This window comes from Dufourea novaeangliae, unplaced genomic scaffold (assembly GCF_001272555.1).
Source record: "Dufourea novaeangliae isolate 0120121106 unplaced genomic scaffold, ASM127255v1 scaffold81, whole genome shotgun sequence".
Lineage (NCBI taxonomy): Eukaryota > Metazoa > Arthropoda > Insecta > Hymenoptera > Halictidae > Dufourea > Dufourea novaeangliae.
Window position 1 is genome coordinate 1,220,148 of NW_015373973.1, and position 18,253 is coordinate 1,238,400.

General features: G+C 46.5%; 1 protein-coding gene across 1 annotated transcript in view; it reads left to right on the forward strand.

Annotated features, from left to right (window-relative positions):
- Window positions 1–18,253, forward strand: part of LOC107186935 — a 275,736-nt gene that overhangs the window by 199,828 nt on the left and 57,655 nt on the right. Inside the window, exons 4-6 of the mRNA XM_015574908.1 lie at window positions 10,168–10,306; window positions 11,891–11,955; window positions 17,560–17,811. Of these exons, the coding sequence (XP_015430394.1) occupies window positions 10,168–10,306; window positions 11,891–11,955; window positions 17,560–17,811 (456 nt within the window). The remainder of the gene's footprint in view (window positions 1–10,167; window positions 10,307–11,890; window positions 11,956–17,559; window positions 17,812–18,253) is intronic.

Genomic DNA, 18,253 nt, shown 5'->3' on the forward strand with positions numbered 1-18,253 from the left:
TGTGCCCTTGAACTTGAACCGGCTTTCGCGTAGAATTCGGACAATTTCACGGTGCCCGTTAGTCGATTGCCTATCGAACACCTGTCGGAACATTCTTCGATCGATTATGCATGCGGTAGTACTTGGTGCGATTTGTCATTCTTTGCCTATCGGTCAGCAGTCTGATGGGCATCGAGTGTATGTCCCTTACGGAAAGATACTCGTAATGGATGAAATCCATCCGAACAGTTTCCTTTCTTTTTCTCTCTTCCCATTAAAATTTCTTCTACTTCTTGTAGCACGCAATAGACACTTACCTTTTATGTGCAGCTATTCGGCGATCTGATTTCAAAATCTCGACACACCTTGTTCTTCGCGCAAAAAGAAGTTCCGCTCGCGTGGTCCGATTTGGCAAACCTTCCACAGAACCATTTTTCATAACGCGTTAACAGGCCAGGACCGCACGATTTCATAGCCACAGCGAGATTTTCGATCGCCAAAGTGGGTAACTGAAACAGACAGAGAGGCGGTGTAGCCTGGAAGGGGACCAGAGCAGCGACACGAAGGTGAACGTGGAAACCGCGCGTAGTATCGGTCGATCGATTGAAATCGATCCTCGTTGATCGCCGAATTCGTTAACCCTTTTGAAAAGAGTCCGGGGGGCAGAGGATGACGAGCGACGACGGCTGGGAACAGGAAGTAAAGAGATGCGACACCGTGGGTTACAATGTTACAGGTTTGCCGTGTGTTGTCGCGCCCCGCGTCTCTCCTCTCCGCGAGCTGTTGGTAATCCCTGCTTCCACCTCCACCTCCATTCAGCTTGTTCTCGTTGCGTCGCGCGCGTCCACGCCGGAAATAAAACTGCCGAGCGAGTCGCGGCCGGCGTTGTAATGGTTAATAGTTACTTGTACGCGTATTTCAAGCCGGTTTCAAATGTCGCGCTACCGCCTCGTTGCAAGCCCGTCCCAGGCGAAAAGAGCTTTTGTACGCCGGACAAAAGCCCGGCCCCCGCGATGTTTGATGGGAAGCAGCGAGTGCCGGGATTGTTTAAACGCTCTTACCACTCGGTTGTCCAAACTTCTGGTTCACCTGGGGCTCGCTCGTCGGGAGAAGGTTTTTTTCGAAAACGATTCTTGCTGCTCGCGTTTCACCGTTCTGTTCTGCGGTTCGTCGAGAGGTGAGCCGAGCTTCAGCTTTTCGCGACAAATCCAAACGGTGGATACAAAGACGGAGATGGGTACAGCGAAATCGAAACTGCTGGATGACGTTAAACCAGGCTGTTTTGGTACACAGTGACGACAACGTTTGGGTGTACATATACTTGAGATTAGAAGAAGGTAGTATAATACTATGCAGTGGTTTCTATTGTTGTTACATGGACTATCAGGGGATGGGGGACTTCTTCGCCATATTACTATTTGAGAATTCCTCTGAAAAAATTAGATATTTTGTGAAAATATCTCTTTATGCACGACTATAAGTATTCTTTCATACAAATTTGAAACGTTCAAAAGATAATAACAATATATCCTCCTTGGTATTGAGGTGTTATTAGTGTCTCGTTGAAGCAAATACTAGCAGAAGAGATGCGGTGCAATCCTTCGGAATGATTTCCGTTTCTCTTATCGAAAGCTGATAGGAAGCTTATCAGATTTCGAGGTATGGGTCTATATTCAAAGGCAATCTATCTTTCAGTTTACATAGCACTCTCATGTATCACCAAAACGAATGTCTACTGAAATTTTAAAGTTTCTCGATTTACGAAGCTTTCACGTTGTATATTTTTCCGTGCAACGGTCGCGTTAAAGAGACAGAGAAGTTCTATCGCATCCAGCGATAAGTGTCCTCGGAGGTACATTCACATGTGCCGGCAGAATTTGTGTACAGAGGAATTCTTTCTACAGACTGGTCCGTCTCGAATGGCCCCCGCAGGACCGCGCAGCTGACGCTACTTTTCCGTCTGATAAATGATATATATTAGGACCGCGAGCAGTTTATAGCCAAAGTTTCGGTCCTCTGTATCAACGCGGCTATTCCCAGCGGGATAGGATCCAGCTACTTAATCTCGCCCGAGCGTGTCCGTATTGGCAAATATATCATTCGCGCGTCGTAAATCCCCGTTTCCCGCGATCCTCTGCGTCTAATAGCCATTCGTACGTATTTTCTCGGTAGATTTTATTTGTTGCCTGGCTGCACCTCGGTAGAACATTCTCGGCTTACCGTGGACGGAATTTCGAATTTTTGTACAGCTCGATGCAGATGTCGGCGATATTTACCAGAACGATTCGTTAGATCGCCGGTATGTCCGATTTTAGAGCGTATAAACCACACGACTACACCACGTTGTTAATCGATACCGAACATTCGCGAAGATTATGCAGGATGCACAAAACTATGCTTTGCGTCTGTGTTCACGGGGGAAAATCAAGATTCTGTATCTCATTAGCGGAATCCCCGGCCCGGTTTGATGTCTGTGAACGGTTAATTCGAATGATTAGTTCCGAATCGTTGGTTACGAGTTAATCAAACGGCGAATGCAAAGCCCCGCAGCTCCTGAGAACAAAAGTCAGGCCTGAACAATACGAGGACAGGAATTACTCGAATTACTGTAATCTCTCCAATATCCACGAATCTATCCCGTTTCCCGGAACGTCTTCGCTTCTTTCGTCTCTCGCGGCAGGGTGCGGCAGGATACGGAGTTGCGTTAAATTTCTCTCCATTAACTCGATTCCCCGTTCGAAGACCTGGAAGTCGGCCCCGTCATACCTTCCACGAACAGGAATTCATCCGAGAGATTGTATACTATCTGGCGATTCGATCCGCGCCATTCAAGTCGACGCGGCTCCCGCGGGACGCGGCCAGGCTCCATTGTGATCTCGAACTCGGGGACTAACGATGTTGCAGCTAATAATTGTTCGCACGATGAAGCTCGATAATGTCCTGATATTCAAAACAATTCATCGACGAAATGATGCGAGCTTCGCTCACGCCTCGTCAAACGACCTGGAACAATGGTACCATTAGAAAGTACCTTTTCCCCTGAAAACTCAGAAAGTCTGCGCGAATATCTCGCCGCAAGCGTCGAAGTAATCAAACTTGATTTCCCAGTCCATATTATTTCGCGGTGATTCCATTCCGGTATGAAATAAAAGTCCTTGCCGGAATGTTCCACGGATTTCCGATTCCCGGACGAATTAATTTCGCTTCGCTCGACTATCGATCGATTCCGCGAAATTATGTCCGCAGACAGCGCGCCACGGCGAGATTTCAATTTTCTCGTGGATGCAAATCTCGCGACACCGTTCTTCGACTGATTCTAAAGAACGAACGACTTCGAGGCTCGAGTTTTGGACATCAAGGATGTCACTAATAAATCAAAGGCAACGAAAGTGTCTTATCTGCTTGCACACCATCTCGAGATCCTTTAACCGCGACGTCAGCTGCCGTCAGTTTTCCGTGAAAATCTCCGACGATTTTCCGCTTTTCCCGAAAAATGGGACGGCCGTTGGTCGAAGATTGATCGGGCGACCGGAAGAGAAACGAGCGCACACGGCCACGGAATATCGCGTGTCCGTCGTCTTAATCAAGAAATTTCGGGGCCGGCCACGTGACCGAAAAACCGGCCGCCTTGCCCCTCACGGCTAGGAAACAGGGTGTATTTTGTCGTGGGCCATTTCTGGGCTAAATTACAGCCACGCAGGAGTCGTTACGGCTGCTTGAATACCGGTGAAATGGATTGTGCCGGGGATAAAGAATGAAAAATTGCCGGCTCCCGTTATATCGCGTGTATTGTCCGACGGTTTTCTCGAAAAAAAAAAAAAAAAAAAAAAAAAAAAAGGGAAATTGCATTTTTCGTTGACGCCCGTTCCCATTGTCGCGCGATTAAAATTCGTCGTATCGTTGTTCACATCAATCGTATTTTCTTTTGTATTATTTATAGTTTTTGTCCGTTGATGGGTAAATCGGAAATTACGACAGTCGAACGAAGCGAGTCTGCGGCACACGTGCAGTAGACGGACTCCGAAACGCAAAGAAATATTTGTTAATCAACAATAATGACGTTGAGCGGGAGAGGAGAATACAGATATTCCAGTCACGTTCACACAGGGTGATCGTAGAAAGTGGAACAGAGCTATACTTCTCGCTAACAAGTAAAGATCGAGGAGATTTCATGGGGATAATATAATGGAATAGTGGAAAATGCACCAGTAAATTTTCAAGTAATGCTATTGTAGAAGATTTGAACGCTTATTGCAGCGGAATACAGGTTTCCGATGGGAAGAATGAAATATCTTGTAAAGTATTCACATTTTCCAGCGCTTTATTCAAACAGCTTTGTCCACTGTAATGAGACAGATTCTTTTATTACACGAAAGAGGAAATCCTCCATTTAGGGAAGAGAAGTATTATCGTAATTGAGGAAGAAATTATGAGGAGTCCTTCTCAAGGATTGTAATATTTTCTTCTGGCAATTTTCATCCTATTCGTTTGGAGAAAGCTCGAGAGTTATTCCGTTTTATGAGAGAACTCTGGATAGATATTGATCTAGGTTGTAGCATAGATCGAATACCGTTCTTGTTAGCCGTTTTTCCACGTTTGAATACATTTGAATACAAATTGTTCGTACTTCCGCAAGAAGAATCATTTTTCTTCCGAAGCAGTTAATCTAATCACAACTACCACCGTTACGCGTTAGTTGCTTCGCATGTTTCAACGTATTTCAACTCGTTTCGGCATGTGTGTACGCAATTTCAGATTGTATTATAACAAGAACTTTCTTTCCTCGACATTCAGACAATTCAATTACAATTGCTGTTATGCCTGCGATAGTCTTAGATCTTTTCGATCGCTTTCAATATAAAGTTCTACGCTGCGGTTGTATCGCACAGTATTCGCTCGCTCATCGAAAACGTCAATTTTCCAAGCCGCTCCGTGAGTTCCGTCCTCTTTTGCTAATTTTAATCAGTGGCAGTCACAGCGGAGGATTGAGGAAGAACAAACTCCTCGCTAATTGTTCGCAAGTAAATGGGATTCCTAGGGGGCGTGCGTGCAATTCTTCTAATCATCGTCGTTATTATTCTCGTCGCTATTACCCTTATTATCATTGTCCAATTGGAGAACGCGGACCATTTCCGAGGAGACGTACAGCCACCCGGGGATCGTTATTCGCCCGGTGAATGGAGCGGAGGAAGCCGGATACGCTGGTAAGGAGGTCGCAGGAAAGTAATGACTGGTCCGTGAGAATAAACTCCGCGTAATTTCGCGCTTCTCAAATCCTCGACCCGGTGCCGAGAGTCGTTGTGTTAACGAAAAGTAACGCCCTTGGATTTTCGCGAATCGACACTCTATTCGTTCGCCCTCTGTACGAACAAAACATTTCACAGTGAAGACCACTTGTTCCATCTTACACACTTCCGGTGGGTTTCATCGAAATGATAAGTCACTCGCATAAAAGTCCAGTATCCTACGATGATCCTATACTTCTAATCTACAGAAAAACACTCGATAAGATTACATATTCCGTTACTGGATTACTCGGTCGAAAGAAAATAACAACCTTTTTTATAATTGTAATTCTCATGTTTATGGATGACATTAAAATAAACGAGAGCATACAATTTGTCGGCACTGTTGATCTATCTAACGATAAGAAAGCAAAAATTTAGAGGATTCCCTAGCTTATTTATCCTATAGAAGTTCCACCATTAACTTGGTTACGAGTAACCAGCTTCATCTCGAGACATCCGCCGGGGTCGCTAATAAAGTAGTCGTTAAAAGATATCGTGAAATTTATTGATATTAAAACCGCGGGCGGCCGATGAAATACGAAACTTGCTGGTTGTTTTCCCGTGGTCGCTCGCGGCCGGTTCCCGATCCGCCTATTTCCCTGCTCGCTGATAACAAAATCTTCAATCAGCCTCGGTGGCTGCTAATACAGTTTTTTTCAATTTACGCGGCTCAAGTTTATCGAGCATACCACGTACCATTTCTATCCAATCCTTGCTTATTATTATTCAAATTCCCGTTACGCACCGTTTCACTTATCATTTTCGCACGCACACATCAATTTCAACCCTGTAACAGTACTTATCACACGGACACATTGTTCTTTTTACGATCGAAATTCTCAACCCGTCTGGTTATCCATTCCCGTCGAATCGGCAGTTTCTCGAATTCCAAACGGGGGGATCGAAATTTTCCGAAACCTCGTGAAGCAGCACCGCCGTGCTTCGCGAAGTACCGGTAGCGAGCGACTCCCTGGTGGAATTGCAAGAAAATCGTGGAGAAGAAAAAGTCATTCGTCGGATCGACGGAGTTCAATGTTTCGAGGGTGAAATCGATAGCAGGTGGTGGTGGGTCCCTGGAGCGAATGCCACCAGCAACCCCGCGTGCCCCGACTCCGCGCCGGCCAGCTCACAGCCATTTATTTATTTCCATGCGGTGGCTTCGTATGCCGAGCGTTGCTTCGCCCCCGGAGCGAAAGGGGGTGCGCTCCGGAGTTCCTGGCCGGGGGGATGGTTCTAGGGTGTAGAGAGGGGATTGTGGGAGCGGAGCGATTCACGGCGGGCTCGTAAAATCCGCGAGCGAGACTCGAAATCCGTAATCACAATTCGCACCAGTCGCGATGGAGATTCTCATCCCCGCCGCGGGGGCCAGAAGGGGCGTCGCAGAATGGGAAACGAGGGATGAAAAAAAAAAACGGTCGAGTGTTTCGCGACGGGCCGACCCAACCTTTCTCCCCCGCGAAATCGAATCTTCTCCGGTTCTCCGCCGGTTTCTGATGCTGTTACCGATAAGGCGCTCGGGATTGCGCGTAAATATCCAACCCCGTTGCGTGCCTCCGACCGGGACACGTCGCTTAATCCCCTTTTGGACGGGGGATACGGGCTGAATTAATGTCGCGTGTTTGCGGATTGTTTACCGGAAATTTATAGATTGTGTCTACGAGATGTGGGCTGCGGCGAGGTTCATCCTTTGCGATTTTTGATGTTTGGTCGAACGGAGATTTCCGCGCGTGTTGCTTCTGCTTTAACAGTTTACTATGCTTTGAGTTCAATGAAATTTGGTAAGAGGTTTGGTACATTAGTGAGTGTCGCCATTTAATGATTTAATTTACTACCACGCTACATATAATATATGTAGATTCCACCGTCTACACCACGCAAACTGACAGCCACTTGTAAAATCAACAGTCGCCAGCCCCGGGGTACGAAAAATATTATAAATCATCTATATCGATATGTCCTTGTTAGTAAAAGCTGTATACTTATGGAGAATAATTTTAGTTTTGCCGCGTGACGTACCTACCACCGCTACCGCGAAGGCCCGTAAGATTCCTTTAATTTGTCATATAAATGACAAAGTGCTGAAATTTTCGTTGGATAGAATCTCCATGAAAGTAGATAACGTTTATGCATAATTTCGACGAAGGATCGCTTCGACGATAATCCAAGGAAACAGCTTTCCTGTGGCGGCGGCGGCGTCAAACGCTTCGCGGAATGACGTACGTCAATATCAGCTATCCCTTCGAGATAAGCAATGCCGGGAACGCTTAAAATGCTTTCTTCGCGCTTTATTATTCTACGAGGCCCCTCTGGCGAAAGTGCCTCATCCCCCATGGATAGGAAAAATTCTTTTTTATTTCGCATCGAAAGGGGAGGAGACATCTGTTCTGTCGACCGAGATGCGGCTTCGCGAGGAACGTCCTATTAAAACGCGCGGAGGATGAGAAAAAGCGGGGACGAAACTGGGGAAGGAGTCTCGTCGAGCGAGATGAATCGTCAAATACGAGAATCCAACTCGATTATTTTCTCTTCGAAGTGGCTCTGTTCTCCGCGCGGAGACGCGAAAACGATTGCCACAATTAGACGAATCAACAGCTCGACGCTACCGGCCATGGAACGGCCAACAACAGTCTTTATTTACGAAGCTCTTACTTAAAGACGCGACTCGAAAACCTTGAACGGGTATCCGGACAGTTTCTCTCCCGCGGGCCAGCACAGATCCCCTTGGAACAATATTTTTCCTCTTTTTCCCCGGCGAATAAAATCTAATTAACCCCTCATTACTGGCCCTCTACCCGACGACCTGGTCCATTTTACGTAGATATTTATTTGTCACGCGGTCTTCTCGTTCCGAGGATAGCTCGCCAGTTTCCCTGCCGGATTGCTATCGAACAAACGACACATCGCGGCAAGGTAACGTCGTTCGATTAATTTATTCATTCGGTTGTAGGAACAATCGTTCGAGTCTCGTCTACATTACGCGGCGTGTAGATTGGATAGACACGCGATGTGCCGTTCTACGATTTTTCTCCACGTCCAGAAGTGGAGCTCGGAACTGCCGCCACTCGTTGACAAGCTATGCCGTTCCATCGCGAGGGATTTATTTTGTATGAGCGTTTAGCGGCACGATATTCGTGTTCCTATCGCTGAAGTGTCCGTACACGCTCGCGGAAACGGAATCGAAGCTTGAAAACACTGACAGCGATAACAGAGAGAGAGAGAGAGAGAGAAACGTGGAAACGGTGGACGATACGATGAGTTGCTCGGCGAGCTTGAGTACTGGTAACTGTGAATCAATCGTGGCTCAAATACATAATGTGGGATCGGGAACTCCATACCGAACAAAGGAGCAAATAACATCTTGGGAAAATAGGAGGGTTCCGTGGAGTAGTGGGTAGAGTCTCTGCTTTCGGTGCCGGGGGTCGTGAGTTCGAATCCCGCTTGGGCCCTCTCATTTTTCCAACGCTCCTACAATAATTCATAAAAATATGTACAAGGCGCAATCGGTTAAATATATTTCATCCTTGACGCGGTCAATGTTCTCGATGCATTTGTGGGCCTGACCATTGTGCAAATTTAGACTTTGAAATGTTAATCTACGCGGATGGGTGTAGAATAAAATATTAAATACATTTTTACATGGACTTCATTTAACTGAACTTAAAATCTTAGTAACCCTCAGACACTACACTAGCGCGAATTTATATCAGCAAGACATTGTTTCCTTTGTAACATTCTATCTGCCTAGCAGAACGGTTTTTTTCCATTACAATAGAAATTATTTCTCACTCTTACAATTTTCACCATGTTATGTCTGAGGAAACTTTACCTTCAAAACTATATTGTGAGTTCAATTTACTTTTATTCTCTTCCAGTTATTAATAATGAAAAATTCAAGACCCCAATTCGCGCTAGTGTGACGTTTACGTATTCTGAGGTGGTGTGTGATTTCCGAGGGTAAAACCCGTCGGATATAAATGCTGATTATCCACGACTCAACGTGCGACCTCCGATCCTGTTTGTTTCCGGTTCATCGTTCACAAAAGGCGGTTGCGTCTGTAACTCGATTTTCGAAAACGCGGCCAACGAGAATGGATTCCTCCCGGTCGAAATGCACAGTCAGGTGTTCGTAGGGCCCGCGTTCGGCGAAGTTCTGCCGGGAGAAAGGAACGAGGCACAAGGGACGTCCCCGGGTTTCGATTATCGTCGATAACTCGGCTGGATGTATCCCTTCCGTGCTATAGCAGTAGTTTCCGGAAATTCGCTTCGCCCCTGGGATTATCCCGTCCGGGGAATTCCCATCTCGGTGCCGCCATGGTTATGCTCCCTTCCAGTCTCTCCCGTTCAACCCTTACTTTCGCTGGCGTTCCCATGCATTCACCACGGTTCCGAAACCCCCTTTTGTCTTCGTGCTCCGCTACGATTTGTCCCGAATTACTTCATCGGGAATATCACGTCGTCGCCTCGTCCCTTTTTCTTCGCGATAACACCACGCGTGTCTCTTGGTAATCGAAACGGGAGACGATAGGGACACTGAAGTAGGATCAATCGTCTGATATTTTACGTTCCGAATGTAAACTGTATGTATCGAGATATTAATTATTCCAAATATTTCTAAAATTTTTTACGCAATAATTCTGGAATACGGATTGCAGACCTATTAGAAAATTGAATGGCGAAGATGTGGGTTCGGGTCCAATTTGCTTGGTTCTCCGTTTTCCTAGAACTGTGCTTATGTTATTTTATTATGCTACAATGGAAATAGTAATTTACGGTAGATTATTTTACCTACATAAATTGCTGATATTCAGTAATTTGCTGTATGGAATCGAATACATTTGATAATATGTACTGGGTTCATGAAAATGGTTTCGACTAATCCGTGGCTCGTTTATTGTTACAGAATGCACGTTTCCACCGAGATGGGAAGGCACCTGGTTTCAGAGCGGAGTCACCCACCCGATTGTGATCTCGAGGAACGAGCTCTCCGGCAAGGGCAAGTGCCTGCACAACGAGGGCGACAAGTTCCTTCTGGTGAATCAGTGAGTAGACAATTAATCGGATAATGTGTAGGATGATTCGAGAGAAGCAAGAAACTTTTATCATAAAAGTTACTCACAACTAGACGACGGATTTTTATGTAAAATGATATTTTGAAGAATTAGAACGTCTTCCCCCTAGATTCTTGAAATCCTCACGATGACAAACATGTTCATAAAGGTAGAGACAGTTAATCGTTTCACTGGTTCCACGAGAATTAACCAAAAAAGTCGTCTCCAAAAAGAAATGAAACAAGTCGCGTAGCGTCGACACACGGAAAAAGAAGGAACACCGGGACTCGAGGGCAATACGTGTGGCAGGAAGTTTCGCCTAAAGGCGCGAGCGAATTAAAAGCGGGGTTTGTCACGGGGTGGTTGCAGTTGTACCTTTCCTTTGGAGAAGAAAAGAGTGGGAGCCGTCGGTTTGCCGCGTAATGCTCGTGTCACACGAGCTGCCCGAACTTTTCGTGGAGATTTCTATCGGGTTCGCCTGCAAAGTGTGTCCGATCGATACGACGACGAGCGAGATAAAAAAGAAGAAAAAACGAAGACGAAAGTAGCGCGGGGTGGGGGGTAAGGTGCCGCACGATACAGTGGAGGGGGTGGAAATTGGGACGACGACCCACCGCGAATATTATCATTGAATTTGAATATCGAGCCGGATCGGATCATCCGCGACGAGGAAGCACGAATCGATGGAAATTGATGGTAACCGTGTCTGAGCATCGAGTCCTTATTCCACTTGACTCGAGCGGTGAATCGTGTATTCGTGCGCTCACGATTAATTGCTTCGTTGTAATGGGTTCTTGTCTGTTTCTGTGTTCGAAAAACAGAATAATTTGGTCGAGAGGTTAATGGAAAATAGAATAGGGAATATTATACTATACTACATTGTGTTCGTATCCAGTGCAAGGTGACCTTACTCGGTGAAAAAATTGATAAACTTGTTTTAAATATTGAATCTAGAAAGAAAGTTCGATCAAACATTCTACAAGTTTTAATTTGTAGTTTCCTTTTTTTTGTATCTTTCAACTTATAGTTCACGAAAAGACTCTTTTGCTCTCGCTTAGATCTGAAATATGAAATAACGTTGTTGGCGAGACGAGAAAACGTCGGGAATGGCGAAACGCTTGATTCGAAAGGACTAATAACGTAGCAAAGTTTCTTTTCGCTTTCCACCTTAAATTGACTAACGTAATGGAAGAACTTTCCCCGTGCCAGTAACTTTCAACTCGAAGTTGAAACCGTGAGCTGCAGATACACGATAAATCGTCTAGATTCCGTGGCGTCCATCTTTCTCGGTGCTCGGAGTTTCCGTTCGCGCGTTAACTCGATCGATTGTACGAAACGTGTTTTTCGCAAATTTCTCGCGCGCTCGAATCGGCGGATCTCATTAAGGAGATTTCGGCCCTTTGTTGGTCCAGAAGTGGTCTGTTTCGTTTTCCACGGAGAAACAAAGCGAGGCAAGCACCTGGACTGGGCGAAAGAATGCCGTGACAGGGCGAAAGCGTTCTAATTCCGGCGAACGAATATCGAATGAAAGGCCTGAACACGAGGAAATTCCCCCGTTTTCCATTTCTGTTTCAGAAAATCCTGCTACCGTTGCGTCGTTATTCACGAGAAGCACCCGAACGTTCTCCAGTACAAAGAAAGTAAGTACAATTCGTGGAAGAACATTGGATAGACGTCGTTCCCTCTTCGTTCATCCGCTTGCCTAGCCTCGTCGCGTCCTCGCGACGTTCTCTCGCGGTCCTTGTCCCTCGTCTACCTCCTAATAGCCGTTGTTTCGTCCGATCGATAACGATCTCCCTCCCCCTCCCCCTCCGGCTGGCCCGGGGAAATCCATTCATTAATTAGAATGCCGATCGGTAATTAAAAGCTCGAAAATGACGAGACGAAGAAGACCGAGGACGAGCTGGGGGCCACGGCTGCCGGAATAATTCCCGAGGAAGAACTTAACGACTTTCGTTCGTTGTGCAAACGGGTCTGGAACAGGAAGAACCAGGGTGGGGGAGGGCTGGTGGCAGAGGTGGAGGAGAACGACACGGAGAAAACAGCGCAAGGGTTCTGCTAATTCCGAACGGGACTACGAGCCTCGTTTACAGTGGGAAAAGAAATCGAGAGCACTTTGGCCGGATTCTATCGTGCAATCAGCCTCGTGCCTCGTTAATACGCCGACAACAGAATGGATAGCGAAGTTTCTGGGACGTGATAATGGTTCTCAAACCTCGAATTATCTCTGCCGCTTCCAGCACTTTGTTTTGCATTAGCATGTCCCGTGTCTCTGTTGCTGCCGCCCACGCGATATTCTCCACGGGCAAGATACAGTTTTTTTTCTAACGATTCGTGTCCCCTAGTATCCGACGGTGTCGGAGCTTAAATTGCTCGCGCTGTCTTTGGAATTTCTTTATTGCTGGACAGCAGAATTTTTTCTAGGATGTAACGAGATAGGATTGTCTCGCTCCAAAATGGAAAAAGATGATAGCAAAGGAAGCTTCGTTTATTAATTGGAACAATGCGAATAGAATGCACCCCATTTTCTACTACTGCCAAATTATATCAGTCTCAGGATCCAGTAGTAGAGTAAGGTGCACCATCAAAAGAATCAGGGACCCCTACTAGGCATTGTACGTCGTGTACGTACGTTGTTCAACGATGCAAATCGTTACGCCGAACAATGCCGAATAACATATCACTGTATCAGGGATCGTTCGGAGAAGGAACTCGTGAATTATAGACCCCGAAGTTGAAGCTGCACTGACCCACATGTGGTTTATGGATTCCCGCGATAGAATGCTTCTTGCGAGTAAGAAGCATCTTGACCCACATGTCGGATGGTAGATCGAGGGCGTATTAAATATTAGAAAGGCAGTTTCCCATTTTTATGAATCACAAACGCCGTCTTGAAGCTCTCACGATTCACGAATGCGTTGTATCCTCGAGAGAATATCTTTTTCTTCCATGTTACCTGTATATTCAGAAATTCGGCAAGAAATTCATTGGATGTTTAAACATTACGATTGTATAGGCTCGGGCCATGGTATTTTCGGGTAAAAACCGATCGATCTCGAAAAATTTCTGGTCCGCTTCGACGCATCTTCGTGCACGAAGGGTGCTTTTACCCGCGCAACGTGGTTTCCTGGTAATTCTATTCGCCTCTGTGTGCTGCAGCTCATAGACGATACCTGTCTCTTCTTTTTTCAAACCTGTTAACGATACTTTGATCCTCCGACTGTGGTCGTAAGCGACGTGCTCTGCGGTGAGGTGGGAACGAGTGGGGGGTGAAAGGCCCGGTAAATATGGATTCGGAAAAAAAAAATGAATTTAATCCGAGCGAAGAGCTTGTATTGGCCGTTTCAAGAGGAACTGCTGCCACTGCTACACCGAATTGTTTCAAATTATTATTATTGTCGAAGTCACGAAAAACTATGCATTGATTTCCGTCTATGCAAAAGTGTGTCTACAGTTTTATCCTCTATCGATGCAGTCACATCTAAAATTTAACATCGATACCGCGTTGCTGTAACAGCTTCAAAGCTTTCATCCCCTTAAAACACCGTCGCGCATGTTTCACCGCGATGTCCCGTGATCGATCTATTAACTATTGAAAACCCATCTTTGTTTCATCGATCCCCGAACCGATCGAACAGACACGAAACCGCCTGTATACTCGCAAAACGGAGACGAAAGGGGGAGAGCAACAACGCGAGACAGGTGGAGTTTGGCACTCGAGCCAAGCCGTAGAGGAAAGAAGAGGGTGGATCCGATATATACAGGATGAAAAAGGGGGACACCGACCTCTGGTACAGCCCCCCGCTGTCTCGCATCCGCATTTTTCGACGATTTGTCAAAGTCCCTCGGGTCCCTCTCCCGCCCTCTCTCGCCCCGGCTGCCTCTATCTCTTCTTTTTTTTTTTATCGGATTTTAATCTGCATAGTGTCACACCGCAGATACCGTCGCCTGCAGGCTACATTCGGACCGTCGACGTGCGGGGAAAATGTGGGTCGTTTCTGTGGAAAATGGGGGGAAGATGCGGACGGCCGGTGACAGCAGATCGGGTGAGGGGAAAAAGGCTCGTCATGGCTTCGGGCGACCAAATGAATGGAAACCGCGGACTTCCTTGATGACTGTGATACACGAACTCTCGGTGCGATCCGAAGGCTGACGTTTCCAATGGAAATTGGATTCGCGGACGCGAGCCACGTTTCGTCGTTGTCGCCCCACCCCTCGTTCGTTTATTTGCTTTCAAGGGATTCGTTCACTCGCTCGCGGGGGAAACGCCGATTTCTGAGGATCTGGGACGACTTCAAAGGCGCTGAGACCCGTTTCGTCAACGGAAGAAATTCTCCGCGCGATCACGCGGAACCGGATTCCGTGGGTGCCACGTTCGTGAAACCCCCCGAGTCCTCGTTTAGCCCCCGTTAAGGCCCCCCAAGAGTCAGCCAGGCGACGGTTTTCCTCTGTTCGTTAAAAAAGTCAACCCGTTTTCCCTGACGCTCACCGCTCGTTACTAGCCGCACGCGGTGAAAATAAAGCGCGCGGTTTTCCTCGGCCGCAAGTTGTCCGCGGGGTTTTCCAACGGGCGTTGACTGGCGACCGGGAAGTTTAAGGGGCGGAATTACTGCCAGGACAGAGAGAGCGCGCGTTTTAAATTTAATTGGCCGTCGGCGAGCGCGTTTGTCGCGCCGTCCGGGAAGAGTTTGCGCGGATAAGTCCGCTTCGGGACACGGGATTGCACTTTTTGAGGCTTTCTAATTTCGACGTTCCATACGCGCGCCTTTCAGCGGACAGTGTCACGCGAGGAACGAACTGCGCGGACTCAGGGAAACGTAATGAATCGCGAGAGTACTACGAGCAACGTTGCATAATACTTTCCAACCGAGTGATTCAACTAACGACACGATCATCGGCAAGAATGAAAATTCATTTATCTATGGTTTACCGCTCCTCCGAGATTCACTTTATTCACTTACGTATTCCCATTGTAATGTTCGATCGGTCTGTTCAAACTTTCGTCGGGCAATCTTTTTACCTACCCGTTCTTCGGTGGATTCGAAGGACTTCGGAAGTTCCTGTAGAGCCGCTAAACCGGTCTTAGGGGTCCTTACTTTTAGTGGCCCTTCGGCATCAGCGAGGATTTCCAGTGTTCTTGAACGATAGAATGGTCCGTCGAATCTATCATTTTATTAATTCCAACATTAAACGACGGTGCAACGAGTTGCGGTAACGGAATCTGGTTTCTGAAATAATTATTTCGTTTTCATTGCGACATTAAGGGGGTTGGAGTCAAAGGGTTCGCAAGTTTCTTCGATTGAAACGTTTTTCAAGCAGAAAACGAATTCATTTTAATTTCCTGAATGTGACTCTCTTTTTAACGATACCTTCGACTTTATCATTCGTGACCGAGGGAAATAAAGCGTGGCTAATTAATCAGCGTGACGCGCCACCGGAAAGGGCGAATTAATTATGTTGAAAGGACGTTCGGACGCAGTTCCGTTCGCCGGGCGTTGAACAAGTCGGGAAGAAAAGAAAGTCGATCCTAATAACGAATAAATGACGATGAAAATTTGAGAAACTCGTGGGCGAACGGAGGGGGGTGGAGAGCAAAACGAAAGGGTGACACGAAGCAGGCATCCACGCGAGAATAAATAAATAAATGAGCCGGCACAGCGAGCGAAACAGCGGGGAAAACTTGGAAATAGGGGAAAGACACGACATTGCACTTTTTCCATTTCCACGCTTTGAAAATTACATTCGTTCTTTCCGCTTTTTTCCAGGTTTTTGTCGACGCCGGTTGGCCCGCGAGGCGACGACGAGCGTTCCTGTAAATAAATATCCGTTTATTTGAATAATTTCCAGCGCGGCCCGATGCGTAAGAGGAAAACTTGGTCGCGTTGAATGCAAATGAATACCTTGCGCCGAATTTTCGAGTCCCGCCTATCCAGCCAGCTATTTTCATTCTCGCGAAATAACGGCGGACGGAAAAGTCTACGTTCGGTTCTTAAAAGTATTTCTAACGGGACGCACCGTTGTTCAGTCTGCCAGAAACGGATACGAAGTCGTCGGGAGACTATGGTAAAAACTACACGCGAACGATCTTTAATACCAACCACGACAAAAACCAAGGGTAGCGAGGAAGAGAGACAATGAAACGGGTCGTTTTCACTCATACTCCGTCGCGTCGCAAAATCGGGGATTGTGTCTTCGAGCTTTATCGAGAAGGGGTTGCATTCACCGGTTCCCGTCAGTCATTCGGCAACTTTGAGTTCCCCTCGATCCAGAAACTACTTTTCTTTAAGGAAGAAAATTAAAAAGTAGTCGCGCCTTCTGTGACCATGAGTCGAAGGGCGGGAGGAAGGAAGGGAATCGGGACCGAGCACATTCGGGATAGGAGTCGATCGCCATTTGATTTTTTCCACGGCTGCGGCAACATCTGCGCGCGTGGAAAACTTGCCTGGCGAGTCCCTCCGCGAGCGGCTCGACACTTTTCCAGCCGAAAAGAAAGAAATCGCGAGGAATATCCTCGGTTAAAGTTAGTTCGGCTATGAACTTCCTACTCAGGAAAGATTCGTCATCGTCTGCTTACCTCCGCCACTCTTCCCGCCCCACCCTCCTTTCTTCCCTCTTTCCGAGGGCCGACTTCCTGTCGAGCTTGGCCTGCACGGGAAAAGAACTTATGGCTCCTCGGAAGTTAATGCGACGAGGCATCCGTGTGCTGCGTACGAGATACAGACGGTTGTTTGAAATTACTTGAACAGTTACAAGGTGTTCTGCGATAAGTGGTACAGTCACGGAATAGACGATTCCGTGTAGAAAAATGTATCAAAATTAATTTAAACGACGGCTACGAAAAAATTCAAGTGGAAAATTTATCGAGTTTCTGCTTGCAATGAACACAGTAGTGTGATACGATTAGTCTTTCATCGATTTTATCGCATCGTATTGTACTATTCCCACAGCTTGTAACCACAAACTCACCAATACATAATCAGTAATGAATAGACACATTAGGCATATCGTTTCGAGTACAATTTTCTCAGAAATTTACAATATTCGACTTGTTTCTTTATGTAAAATCAGTTGCTTCACGGTTGTACCGTTCGTTACGAAACACCCTGTAAACGTTCATATATGTACGAGTTCACGGAGTCACGAAAATTACTATACCAATTGATGTAATTTTCCGCTGGCGCTAGAAAAAAAAACTCATAGCTCGATGACGCGAGCTCTAATGGAAATTTTATTTGTTATTTCAGCTTACTGTAACAGTAGAAGCACCCTGGCGTCCCTGTGCTCGTCCATCACGGGAGATGCCCTGCTATATTCAATGTTCCGAGAGGAGGCGACACCTGTGCCGTGCCCTTTTCGAGGTCCTATGACCTTTTCCTACAATCGAGGTCACGGAACCTGCTCGGTACCCGTCAGCAACGTCGACACCTGCACCGACGACAGCAGACTGCTCTTCAGATACCAGGCGTGTCCCGATATACCGGCCTCCGAAAGCGCAGGTGAGGCATTCTTCGAATTACCTATCAATCGAAGAAACATTAGAAAGGCTTTTTTGCTTCATCGCTCCATAGATCGATTCTATTCTCGGAAGATTTCATAACGACTAAATCTACGTAGGATATATTGCACCATGAACGACGTGGGCGAAATTCGTTTGATTTTGTAGCGAAATCGATCAAAAGAAAAGATAAAGATAGAAGGATAGATCTAATATTAGAAATGATAAAAAATAGATAGAAAGAGAGATCAAAAGAATAAGCGTTCAAAGATCAAAAATATATCGATTTGGGTCGCAAAGGGTTCAGAGATTACCCTTCCTCTGTTATCCTCAGAAACGTGTAATTTGGGGGACATTCGGCGAGAGGCACTCGAAAGTTTCGGCAGCCTCCTTTTCCACGCGTGCTCGATTAATCGTCCGAAGGGTCAGGGATGGCGTTCCTA